General features: G+C 39.8%; 1 protein-coding gene across 2 annotated transcripts in view; it reads right to left on the reverse strand.

The window, feature by feature from the left end:
• Positions 1-9,314: 9,314 nt before the first annotated feature.
• The window catches only part of ap2b1 (adaptor related protein complex 2 subunit beta 1), a 48,049-nt gene continuing 43,290 nt past the window's right edge, over positions 9,315-14,073 (reverse strand). For both annotated transcript variants that reach the window (XM_036579875.1, XM_036579876.1), the window contains one exon: positions 9,315-11,857. In XM_036579875.1, the coding sequence (XP_036435768.1) occupies positions 11,783-11,857 (75 nt within the window). In that variant the 3' untranslated portion in view covers positions 9,315-11,782. The remainder of the gene's footprint in view (positions 11,858-14,073) is intronic.

A 14,073-nucleotide genomic window follows, 5' to 3' on the forward strand; every position in this document is an offset into this window, starting at 1 on the left:
ATCTCAATGTAAGGGCTGCAGTTGAGAGACCTTGGCAGCACTAGAAAGGCTCCTCTTCAGTGCTCAGTTAGCACATTTGAGATGGCCTGAGCAGGATGTAGTGTCATTGTATGGCTTTCTGACTTGAGTAGCGCAACACGTTTAAATCTTACGTTTAAAAACGTCAGGCTAAAATGTACATTTCATCACTACCATTCGCTAATTGTTCTTGCACTGTGCATGAAGGATTGTAAATGGCTGAAGGTCTTGAAGGATACATCAACCGAGTCCAAGGACGCATTTCTCAGCTCCATTGTATCTTACAAAACAGGGCAGCCTTCAGTGATGTGACCACCGAGAAATGCAGCCTTCTTTGGCTGCATCCTTGGCTTGAAACACGGCCCCTTGCAACGGGAAGGAAAGCGCAGACCAATACCATCTGCTGGCTGCGTTCAAAATGTTCTGATTTGCCTTCAATTTGCCTCAAAGAGATTTTTGATAATGAATTAAAAATGACTTAAAGATGGACCTTTTGTGTAACAAGACTCACACTAAAGCTAAGAATACAATAGAAATACTGAAATATTTTGTTCAGCAGTATAACTGTGAGGATTAAAACACAGTTGACCTACAAAACCCATGGCTTGGTGCGATGTGTGAAAGTGATGTCATCAGCGTTTGTGGTCCACTGTATTTCTGTCTTTTAATGCCAATTAATAATTTGGAACATTGGCATAGTGCCAAATATAACTGAATATGGGAGCAACACAACACATTATGTTGTAGAACCTGTGATGTGCATCACTAATTTGTGTTTTCAATGAAAAACAGCAGGAGGTGATCTGACCCATTTTCTTCCCTATAACAGCAGGACAGTTAGGAGAGTATTTTTTTTTTATATTTTTCATTTATGCTACTTATTTCATGGTCTATGTTGATAATGATAATTTTGTAGTCTGCCACACAATAAGCCTTTGTTTTCTTCAAGGTTCAAAATTATTTTTAAAGTATTCAGGTTTATTCAAGTTTTGCACTTGCACATTTAGTAATGGTCAATAATTGCTGATGTTGAATGATATGGAATTGTAATAATATTTTGGCTAAATCACCCACTCCAAATCGGAAGCGCACCACCAGGGAGATTTTTTGAACGGTGCTAAAAAACCTGCAAGCCTTTTTGTGTTGTCACCAAAACCAACACATTTACCTGTACAGCCTACAGCAGTTTGGTTCCGCCCATTCATGCTGAAGTTAGAGCATTTGAAGCCGGACCGCTTTGTGAATGAGGCACAGTGAAAATCAGTCAATCAGAACAGAGGTAATTTGCATAATTTACAGTTGATGAATCTGTTTCACACTGACAGGAATAGAAGTGCATTGACATCACTGAAAGAGTTAAGCTGGATAAATGTCAAGGCACAGAGGGCAAACACAAGCCACATTTCACAGGATATAGAGAAAGGAAGGGTGGGGGTGGAATTAGATAAGTGGGGCGGACGCTCAGTGCCATCCATGTGTAACTACAGAACAAAGTATGCTTAGTGTGCAGCCAAAAATGATCTGATGCTCTGATTGCCTTCCCACCAAAATAAATAATGAAAGAAAAACTCCCCTGAAAGGCCGAGCATGAATATGAACGACTGTGACACCATGACACACTGAACTATAAACCACAGCTTCACAAATGTGATACATTACAAATAATGCAAATTTATGCTGGCTGAACAAAGCAGGAAAAACACCCACCCGAAATGGATATTTCATGATGGCTCATGCGCCTCATCAAACTCCTGACTAACTGAGCAAATCCAGGGCTTACACTATTAGCAGATTAGAAGTCAATTTGTGTAAAACATGTATCAGAAGGCAGCTGCTCGGAGTGAGAACAGCATTAGGTCCCTGCTTCAGCGCGCTGCTACCAGACCACCTTCGTACATTGCGGCCACTAACCACCGAGGTGCTGGTACTTGCTAGAACTTTGGCACCTGCAATCTTCAATGGAGGCAAGAAGGATTAAATGGAACAAAGATAATAATAGAAGAGGCCGCACTGCCCCACATAAGCATTTCTATATCAGTCTCTCATACAGGTACAGTGCGCTGTATGTTATAGGATGGTGAAATGTACAGAGACCGGTAAATTAAGCTTCCAGTAAAGGAAATGTGAGGTGAGGTTAGAAGATCAGAATACTTTACACATCACTATGTGACTTTATACAGTTATAATCTGATATGAAACTTTAACTCACATTTAAATGCGCAGCAAATTAAGCTGTAAGAGTTTCAATACAGTATTGAGAATTGAAAACATTTAAAAGGCCCATATCAAGGAAAACTAAACTTTTTGACATAAAAGAGTTTTAATGTGTCATGTAAACTTGTTTGACATGCCATTCACTCCCCAAATCCATGCAGTTGACATGTGAGAATAGACACACTAAATGGCATATATGTAACAAGCTGTGGCGTCAGGCGAAAATTATATGCCAATTTGTTTTTTTCAATTAAATTTTTGTACAATTTATATCAAAGAGAATTTGTCATGATGAAATATTATGTGGTGAGAGAAAACAATGTACACATACAACTGACACATCTGGACAAACTTAATGCAAACGGCAGCCAATCAGGTTGTTGATAAATAAGTTGTAACCATTGTGTTGCACCCATAGCCAAGCTTCATTCTGAGATTCAGTATTTAAACGCACTCTGAGGAGAAAAAACAATAAAATGCTCAAATTGTAGGACATTATAACAGTAGAAGATGTTTTTTTGAATGAAAAAAAAAACATTAGGCCGCTAATATTACGCTCCTAAAGTGGCTTAAAATTAAAACAGTTGGAGACAGAAAGGATTCAGCTCACTATAATGACAATGCAGCGTTAACTTACAGTGCAAGTGTTAACAGGGCAGGCTACTGCAGATTCTGAAAATATAAATTACTAAGCTCTATTTTTTAGGTTCTTTTATTTTTCAAAAAATATTGCATTGCATTTAATATTGCAGCTGACATACGGAAACTTAGCTGAAGAAAAGTGCTAGTGTTTTTGTGACGTCACCAAGGCCAACACATTTATCCATCCACTCAGCCTACAGCAATTTGGCTCCGCCTATTCTTGCTTAAGTTATAAAGAGTTTCCACCCAGTCTTCTATTTGAATGAGGTGCAATAAGGAGCAATCAGAACAGAAGTAATTTACATATAGCAGTGGACAAAAACAGTCTGTTCAATTCCAAGAGAGATTGGAAAATGGTAAGACGGTAAACTGTACGATACACACCTGGGTCTTTCCTGAGCATCTTTTATTTGCCATCTTTGGCAGGAGCTGCTATCAGTGATCAATTCATTGACCAATTAATTCAGATACAGCATATACAGCGCATATTTTGCACAAGGACACGCTACTTAGTTTCAAAATTAAATGTGTATTTTTCTGAGCCAAACCAGTCGCTGTAGTAGGCCGTGGCAGAGTTTGTAGAATCAAAAACCAAAAAAATCGAATCAAATGTTGACTTCAGAATCGAAAATCGTACCGACTCTACAGAAACGCGTATCGTTCCACCCTCAGCAGTAAAGTCTATTTGCACTGTACCTGCCCCACCCTTATGTTAAGAGTGCTCTGGTTAAGCTTGAATAAACGTGTTCTTGGTGAGGGGACACAACTCTCAGCACCGTACCTTGATCGCAGGTGAGAAGCTCGGCCGTGTACAGTGAGTAGGCTGCCGCAAGCCCCGCGCAGTCGATGCGAAACGGACTTTTCACGACTTTTCTCCGGCTGCTCGTCCCCCGGTGCATGGGTATTCCAGGTGGGAACAGCAGCAGCTGTCCTGCAGGCACATCCTCCTCTGGTCCGTGGAGCAGCCCTCATACACAAACCAGGTCTAAATGCCCGTCAGCTAGGCCAGCGCTCTGCTGGAGGAGGGAATGTACAGAAAAAGGAAAGCAGGAACCTGTACGCAGTAGGACCCTCACCCTGAACACGTTACCTGGCTTAGTGCTCTTACAGGCTGACTGTGGGGGCAAAAAACGAAAGGCTTTAAGTCAGTCACTGACAGCAGATGGAGATATGGTGGTCAACAAGGGCTCCCCTTTCATCCCTCCCTCCCTCAATCCATCCCTCCCTCCAGTGCCTAAAATGCGCTGATAGGCGATGTTCGACTCGTGAACGAATCGTTCATTTGAACCGATTCACAAGTTCGAACTTTGAACGTCTCCGTACTGTTCACGTTCGGCTTCTAATACAATATGTACTAGAAAACAACACTAATCTTTTACAAATAAAACCTGAATCACCACACTTTATCAATAAAAAAGAACTAGAATAATGACAGGGGGCATTTTAAAATATTTATTAATATACGTTGTGTACATATATGTAAGTATCAAACACACACACACACACACACACATATATATATATATATATATATATATATATATATATGTGTGTGTGTGTGTGTGTGTGTGTGTGTGTATGACAGGTAGGAAAACCAATGCATATGTCTGATAGGAGGTTTAAATCCCAGAATTAATTGTTAAAGCTAGCATATATGAATAGTCCATATATGAATAATGTTTTCTATCATTTATTGTTAAATATGTTTTTCACATATGTTTATATATGTTTATATATGGCTGAAATATATGTTCCATATTTGAAAATGGGAAATATATTGGATATCCATGTTTATTTGAAATTCATATATTGCCATATGGGCCTGCGATGGACTGGCGACCTGTCCAGGGTGTATCCTGCCTTCCGCCCAATGACAGCTGGGATAGGCTCCAGCACCCCACCGCGACCCAGAAGGATAAGCTGTTTAGATGATGTATGTATGTATGTATATTGCCATATGTCAGATTTCTGTAGAAATGTATGTAACTCTACTACAGATCTTTTTCCATAAGGAATGTTAGAGGGGCTCTGTTGAAGTTGCTTACATTTTCTCTCTGTAGACTGTAGCTGCTTCATCATGCTGATATTTGTTTTGTGTATTCCACGTCCGTCTCCTACAGAGCCCTGCTGGTGTCATCCTCTAGAAATCAAAATAATGCATGGCCACGACCTAGTAAGGCGTAGGAAAGAGATAATTAAGTTGTGGCCACAACCTAGTAAGGCGTTCAAATGAGATAACTAAGTCATGGCCATGACTTAGTAAGGTGTGGGAATGAGATCCTAATGTGTGGCCACGACTTAATAAGGCAGGTGAATTAGATAATCAAGCCTTGACCACATGATCTCGTTCCCACGCCTTACTGAGTCGTGGCCACACATGAGGATCTCGTTCCCACACCTTACTAAGTCGTGGCCACACGTTATTTTTATTTATACAGGATGTCACCAGCAGGGCTTCGTAGTCTCCACCAAAATCAGCGATTTCAGATTCGCTCACTGGACGAGTTAAGAACGAACTGAGTTGACTTGTGAATCAATTAATCATTTAATGCACTGGAACAGACCGATTCGAAAGAGTCGGTTCGATGACTGATTCGAACCGGCTCTCTGCAGCTCTGAGAGGAGGACGAGTGAGCGGAACGAGCACTCTGAGCAGAGAAGGCGTTCAGAGAGCGAGAGATAAACACGGCGACGCTGCGTTCAGAGGGGCACGGCGGGCTGCGTGCAGCGCTGCGGTCCGTGTCACGCTTTTTGTCTGTGCTGCGCTGTACTCGTCATGCCGGCTGCGCTATGGACAAGTTTTAGCGTTTTGTTCCCTCCTTTTACTCCACAACATGTGCACGATTCCGCATCGTTGGACGTGCAGCACCGCGGCTGTTTCTTAGCAACACAGTCTTTTCGCCTTGTTGCTAAGTAACCACGTGGTCCGTACCTGTCCCCTCACGTCACTTACCCTCTCTGTCCAGATGTGTCCAGGTGTGAGTGCGCTGAGGTTTAGTGAGCTGTGAACTCTCGAGCTGAGAGGACAAAACCTCATAAAAACGTCCGCCATCTGTCAGACTCGGTGGAGGGGGTCATTAAACAGCTTTATATGTGTGATTAAAACCGGCTGTATTAAAGGGTGATATCGATGATGGTAAAAGAGTAGAAAATCTAAAAAAAAAATGTTTTCTTTAGGGACTATTGTTTGCCTTAGAATGCCCTGCATGTACCCTTCCGCCATGGATGGATTAAAATAAATGGATTAAAATACTGTTTAAGCCACAACTTAATCAAAAACTGTTATAAAACAATGTCTCAGACATCAGACAGTGTATATCTAACCATTTCATGTAATAACTTTCTGTTGAGAAGCTTTTAGAGGTGTTAAATTCTTCAGACGTCTGGTTCCTATCACCACCATTGTTAATAATTCTGACTCTGAAGTTTCTCTAGAACGAGCACATCCAACCACTCTGAATGAGTTTGTTTACATCTGAACCATTTAATTTAAAAATCAGTGGCTTTCCCTTCAAGTATTTAGGTACAGGTCTGTCAGTGGGTCACAAAAAGTTTCCATTGATTGACTTTTTTTTTAAGAAATTGATATTTTCAGCCCTGCTGACCGTTGGGATGAGCTCCAGCTCCCTCCTTGCGACCCATTAGGATAAGTAGGGTAGTTAACGTGTGTGTGTGTCTACAGGTTGGTGGGTGATCCCACATTTAGGGTGCAGTTTTTGTCCTGATGTTACAAATATGTAAAATGAAGGTAAAACACATTTTAAACATGTGCCCTTCACATAAAACCCTATGTGCATGCTTATGATTAATTACAAAACATTAATGAATCATATCTACTGCAATCTTCAAAAAGTACAAACACAGAAGGTGGTACTGGTGGGGAAATTAACACAAATATCGAATGTGCTTTATAATAGATTGAGTTTCAATAGCCTGAGAAGCGGTGAATATCCGTTCACTGCTTCTCACCGAGTTAAAAATCCTTAACTGTGCATGGCCTTGAACACGAAACATATTAGACATGCTACAATAAAGGCTTTTTAAGGCTATGAAGAGCGCCATGGACACTGGCAGACTCAGAGGAGGGCGAGGGGCAAGGTGGCCTATTGGTTGAGAATCATCACTAAAACGAGAGGACGTGGTGCCATAGGTGTCCCCACAATGAGATAAACAGGACATTCTGATTAAAAAAGAAAAATTATGACTTAGGTGGTCTTAGATGCCCTTCCAAGTGAGAAAACACGATGAAGCGTCCTTGCAATGGTGAGAAAAAAATCTCAACAACGTGCCATCTTGGTCAGCCTTTCTCAAAGTGGGTACCGTGATGAAAGTCTAGGGGTGCTGCCAAATCCTTGAATAAGATTTTGAATGCACCTTTTCTGTGGTTTGCAAGGGGTCAATAAATTAGGCTAATATAGGTAACATGTTGATGACTCATCTGCACTGTCCCTGTTTTTATCTTTCAGTGCACCTCTAAAGTTAAATTCATTAAATTTAGATCATTTAAAGTTAAGTGTATTTGATAGATAGATAGATTGATAAAACGCAAAAAAATTAAATTGCTGCCAGTGATGACAAAAGATATAAAACTCTCATTCCAACTGTTAAAAACATACATCTATTCCATCCATTTAAGTGTTCAGTTTGAGCCACAGATGCCAGAGGGGTTTAATAAAGCCTGAGTGTGTGAAGGGGGGTAATACAGCAAGCTTTCCTGATTGTAAAGACTGAGATTTACCAATGATGCATTACTAAATATTAATGTATATACACTGCAAATGCTTTAATAGATACAGTATCACCACAAACTAAGAAGCTAGCTAACTAATATTAGTATTAACCAGTATTTCAACCCTCTTGGGCATTTTTTCAACCATCCAAACACAATTTTCAATTAATAATTTTTTCAATTGACTATTTTTGACTACTGACCTCCCAAATCACAGCCTTCTCACTGACATCATCACATCTGTGTATGTGTGTGTGTGTGTTAGTAGAACAAATGTTTACAGTTCCCTCTGTGTTTTACTGTGACAGTGTTTGTGAAAGAAACATTTTAAAAGTTTATAGTCCCCTGTGTAATCTGGATCGCCTAATAGTGTTAGTCAAGGATAAAGACTTTTTTACTATACATGATGCATCATAGCTGGTGGGGCCCCATGTTGTGCAGTAGGTGCCCTTTTTATTTTTTTCACCCCTGCCCTTCAAACAGACCGATTCCGCCTATCTATCACCTTTGTCTTCCTATTTACAGCACCTAGAAAAGTATTCTGTCCCCGCCCAACTTTGGAGTATTCTAAAAGTCTCATGCCCAACAGGAAGCTGCATCAGTTGAATTGCCTTAAGATCATAGGAAGAAGAAAAGTTCTTTCATTTTTTTTCATTATTTTCAGTGTAATATTCACAAAAAAAAGAAGTAAATCACTGGAACTTCCCTGAAGTCCTCATGTCGTTAGCATGGATGCTTTTTAATCACAGTTTATGTGTTTGCTAATTCTATGCTTAAAAAAACAAAGAAACAACCAAAAAAAAAACCTCAAGCCATTTTCAGCAAAGTTGTCTTGCAGAAAAAAACAAGATACCGTTCCTGAGAAAGTCAATGTTTTCTTGGAAACAATGTTGAAAATTTGAAAAATTTGAAAAAAAAAAAAAATGCTTTAGAAGATGCATTTTTCAAAGTTACAAGGGTTAAACGGCACCTCTTAGAATCACTCTAGTAACAGTGCTGATAGTGACAGGAGCTAGGTTTGCAGCTTAAAGTAAGCCATTATTTCACTTGTGTTAATCTCCCATCTCTTCATGAACATATACACTTTATTACAATGTATGGAAACGTAATAAAGTAATGCTTCATCTATGTTAAATATAATAAGCAACAGTTGGTAGACCACCAAAAAAAAAACCATGATTTGTTAAAACATTTGTTACTTTTACATACTTCATTCTTGTATACTATTTACTTGCATGTATTTTTGACTCTGTACTTCCGAATTTGAGTAAGATTTTAATAAAACACTTAAACTGCAGTATAACAGCTCTGTACTTTTTCTACCTGTTTTTTGAAAATATTCAGAAGAGTACAAATCCATCAGTATACCCAATACATACTTTCCAGTTTACTACCTCTCTAGTAAAGAAAATGGTTCTATATAGAATCATAGATATTCAGAGAACCCTTTCCATGATTAAAGGGTTCTTTGCATCGTGAAAGGGTTCTTTATAGCACCAAAAAGGGCTCTGCTATTGTTATATCAGGATTGTTCCAATAGAAGTACCCTTTTTGGTATTTGGTATTCGGCTTAGACGTTCTCATAGGGGGAAGAGATTACACATGGCTAATCAGACAGGAGAGCTGCGATCAGACAGCTGCATCCAGACACATTATCTGAAAAGTCTGACTCTATTCAGGACTGAGGAGAAAGACAGAGATGCCCAGGCGATACGGTCAGTGAGGATTTTATTGAAAATGAAAAATACATGAAGTAAAACATTGGCAGTAAGGAGGGAAGAGGATAACAAAGGAAAGAGGAATGACTGTGAGGCTTTAGTTCTGGCAGAGGAAGCAGGCCTGTATTATAATAGGAAAAGGCCAAAAGACAACACAAAGGCAGGTCTCTACTTGAAATATTAGCATTAAGAGAGTAAAATAATACAAAAAAAGCAATTTCAACAACTGTGATTAATTTGTTTTTTCACTGGCACGATTACGTCATGTTTGGTATTCAAGCACATTTCATAAATGAACACACACCATTACTGCAGAAATTCCAGATGATCCCATACGGTCTTAATGGGATTTTAAGATGTACATGGCTCATATATAGTAATTTTTTTTTCCTTTTTAAAAGTAATGGACACTGCTTACATGCAGCTTCACAGGCACAAACATTTCTGGCAACAAAGAAACAGGACGACCCTACACTACTTTTTTCCATACTACCATAACATACACACTTATTAGCATGGTTCCTTCAAAGATTTAGTTCCACTGAATGTTAATTGTAAAACATCTAAACGGTTGGATATTTGTTCACTTTATTTATTGGAATTCTAGTGTTGAGACAGAACTAGAACATATGCTACTACTGGAGGAGGAGTTTATAATATCCATAGATGGTATAACCCTAAGAAGAGCCTAATCTATATCATCACAGTACACAAGATCACTGCACAGGACCATACAGCAATGTGATAACGGGATAAGAGGAGTCCAAGTGACTATTCTGGCTGCATTCAGTCTAAAAACGAACAGAGGATCAGATAGCCGAAAGCGTTCCAAGTAACATCTACATACTGCCAGACTCCGAGCTGCTTAATGATAATGGTAGGAATATGGAGTGTAGTCACGTTCGGAAACATGGGGAGGCTGAAAAATTCTACACATTAGTAGGTGCTATAAGAATATGCTATAAGGCATGCAAAGCTTATTTCATTACTCACAGAATTGGCAAAGCACAGCTTCACAGTTTCTCACAAATAATGGGGCACATAAAACAGATACATAGGCATAACTGAGGAAAGGCAAAAAAAAAAAAGAACAGGAGAGTGAAGAAAAGGCAAAATCTGAAATGATGGCACGACTTGACCCGACCAGAGGACACAGACCCAACAAACACCGACAAACCCAAATACCTGGTGTGCCATACCGGTGTGTGATTGTTGGGAGACTCTAAAACATTCACCCCCATTCACCCTGTTCTAGAAAGTTCATCCCATTCATACAGTTCTAGAATGTTTTCCCCAATTCACCCTGTTCTAGAATGTTCACCACATTTACACTGTTTTTGAATGTTCATCCCATTCCGCTTCTAGAACACTGTCCCCCATTCACACTGTTCCAGAATGTTTCCCTTGTTCTGGAACGTCTTCTATTCATAATATTCTAGAAAGTTCAATCCGTTCACACTGCTTTTGAATAGGCACATGGTTCTAGAACATTCTCTCCATTCATAGCGTTCTAGAATGTTGTGCACCCAATTCACACTGTTGTGGAATGTTCGCCCCATCTGCTCTCCCCCATTCGCACGTAACGTTCTTTCCCCCTGACCGTTCTAGTACTTTCTCCCTCTTCGAGCTGTTCTTAAACGTTCTCCCCATTAACACAGATCTAGAATGCTGTCTCTCTTTTACACTGTTTTAGAATATTCACCCCCATTCGCACTTTTCTAGAATGTTCTCTTCCATGTACTCTGGCTTATTTGGTCCATGAGCTCTGCAAGCAATCTAAAACAGGCAGCATTAGAATGTTGATGTTTGCTGGGTTGGTGAGCTCTGGTCTCGGTAGCTGCTGAATATAGTGGTTCTGAAGTAGCGACCGTTGATAAGACTACACTGTAAGTAAACACTGGCATTCTATTGTATTTCTCAGTGGAAAAGAAATCAAACACCTGCTTCCTTCTGCACTGCACCCTGCTTTCTCACCTGCCTCCTACTGGCTACTGAGGCCATGCTGGCTCAAAAAACTCTTGTGTATCGGTCGCACGGATCCTGCCTGAGAATGTGAATCTGAGATGTGAAAAGTGGCATGGCTCCTGAAACATCACCACCAAGCACGCTTATTTGTTTGTCTTCCTTTTTTTCTTTACCAGTGGAATGGTCAAGTATTGCAAATACAGGTCACGTAAAAGCGTATGCAATGAAATCAGACTCATTCATGTTTCTTAATGGCAGGGGGAAGAGGGAATACACAGGAAGAGGCACAATGCACCATCTACACTTTATCCACAACACAAAGACGCTTGAGCGGAATGCATGTGGTTGCTTCTGGGACACTCAACACGAGAAAAAACATAAATCCTAACAGATGCATTTGAAAATAGTGTGGAGAAAAAAGAAAAAAAAGGTGTAGCTTGTTCTTGTACCACAGGAATGAGTGGAGGATGATGAGATGGAGGAATGGAGAGAGGATTCAATTCTTCAGCACGGCATCGTACATCTGGTACACATACTGAGAAACCTCTGGAGCCCTGCATTTCAGAGAGAGCTGAGAGAGAGAAGGAAGGAAGGACAGAGAGAACGAAAGAAAGAAAGAAAGAAAAAACAGAAAGAGTGAGAGTGAAAATTTGTAATTAACACAATGACAGAGTAGAAAGTGCTCTCTAAGCTAATGAAAACAATCACAGTCTATCAAAATGTCAAACAGTTTCATTGAAAAGCTGTGACCCCCCCTGAGTTAAGGTGTATGTTTAATTCATTTTTAGGTGAACAGAATATTCTATTGTTCTGTTCCTTTAGAAATTGCCCTGTTGTGCATACATGTGTCTTTTAAGAATATCAGAAAAACACGAATGGAGAAAGTAAATATCAGGTTCAGGAACACGGGAAGTTGTTTGATGTTCGGAATGCTGAAACACTAAATGGCATGTATGTAACACCCTGTGGCTTCATGCAAAAAATATATGCCAACTTGTTTTTTTAGTTGTTGTTTGTCTTTTTACAATGTATACAACACAGAATGCATGGAATCACAACTCATATATATGCACACACACACACACACACACACACATATATATACTATACTACAGATTCTGAAAATATGAAACAACCCTAAAGCATAAATAAGTCTTTACTATGCTCTATTTCTTTTAAGTTCAAGTTTATTTGTCATATGCACAACATGTCAGGACATAACACATTACAGAACAGTTTTATTAAAAAAATATAATATATATATAATATATATATATATATATATATATATATATATATATTGCTAGCATTTGCAGTTAAACAATCCTGAAATCTGGTGATGCTACAGCCCTCACAGCACCCCCAATTTCCACATCTAAGATCGGGTTTGTAAAAAAATCTTTTAACATAGAGCAGTGGTTCTTAAACGAGTGCTCCTAGGGGGTTAGGGTTAGGATTTGAGAACCACAGAGACAAAAGTACCAGACTCAGGAGGCTTTAACCTTCTTAATGCTAACTTACATATAATCTAATCCAAATGAATGCTGGAAAGCAAAATGACATTAAATTTGATGAATATTGTCCAACATTAGTCATCAACACTCTATGTTTGTGTACTTTGCCTAACTGCACCTGTAATTCTAAGTCAACACAAGCTCAGTCATACTGTTCGCCAGCTTGGCTGGACAGTTTGTCCTTACACCGTTCCTAAGCAATGAATGACCTACCATTCACTCTGGGGAGTTCTTAACAAAAGCACAGTCATAAAGAGCTGTGCATCAACTGCTTCATGCCATTAAGCTAACTCTATTCAATGTGCATGCCGCTTTTAATTACACAAGACTGTACAAAGGATTTAACTATGCAGGCTGAACATAATATATGAAAGCTCATGCGCGCCTGGCTTGGAAGTGTAGATAGGAGGGTGTGAATGGCATTGTGTTCGGCTCTGGCAAAAGCACTATGACTACTGTCCAGCTCTAACTGAGAGTCATCCTCACGGAATATTGTTCTCTTTGAACAACGTAGGAATTGTTTCCATATGTAATGTGTTGGACGCTGCAAATTATTTTAAACAGAGACTTTTCATTTAAATTCTACAAAGGAATATTCCTTGACTAAAAAGTAAACGTTTCATTACTAGACATCACTTTTTTGTCAAAAACTGTAAAAATATTTACCCTGTGACTGCATCTCGGTACTATGTGGATCATTTGATCAATCTGTGCTTTCTCTCCATTTGTTGCCCTCCAACAATGGCTCTGGCAGGCCTGTGCAGTGGCTTCTACACTAAATATTTTCATCACTGGCTCCCTGGGTGGAACCCAGCTGGTCTGAAGCTTTCCTCATCAGTCCAAAGCCCAGCCAAGACAATGCTGTCACGATACTCAGGGCTAAAATACCCATTAAAATCAATTACAGCAGGACCGGATCCACCTCTGATCAGGCCAGGCAGGGCCAGTCTCAGGGGGGTCCAGGTAATCAGGCCCCGCAGCAATGCCCAAGCAGATGCCTGTTGGAATGCTCCAGGGGTGGCTGCCTCTAATCAAGGGATTAATGCATTCAGCTGGGCCTTACGTTGAGTGCAGAAGTTTGCATAAAAAAGGCGCTTGGCCCCAGTGCTCTGCACACAAGCACTCTAATGTCTGATTACAGCCAGCGTTGGATAAAAAGCTCTTGTTAACTTGTCAGACAGCCAGATACTCACTCATGCTTTTGTTTTAAACTGGCAAAATAGTACAAATACACCTCAATCTTTTAAAAGTGAGGGCATTTTCCACTGCCTAA

The sequence above is a fragment of the Colossoma macropomum genome, unplaced genomic scaffold, assembly GCF_904425465.1.
Source record: "Colossoma macropomum unplaced genomic scaffold, Colossoma_macropomum, whole genome shotgun sequence".
Lineage (NCBI taxonomy): Eukaryota > Metazoa > Chordata > Actinopteri > Characiformes > Serrasalmidae > Colossoma > Colossoma macropomum.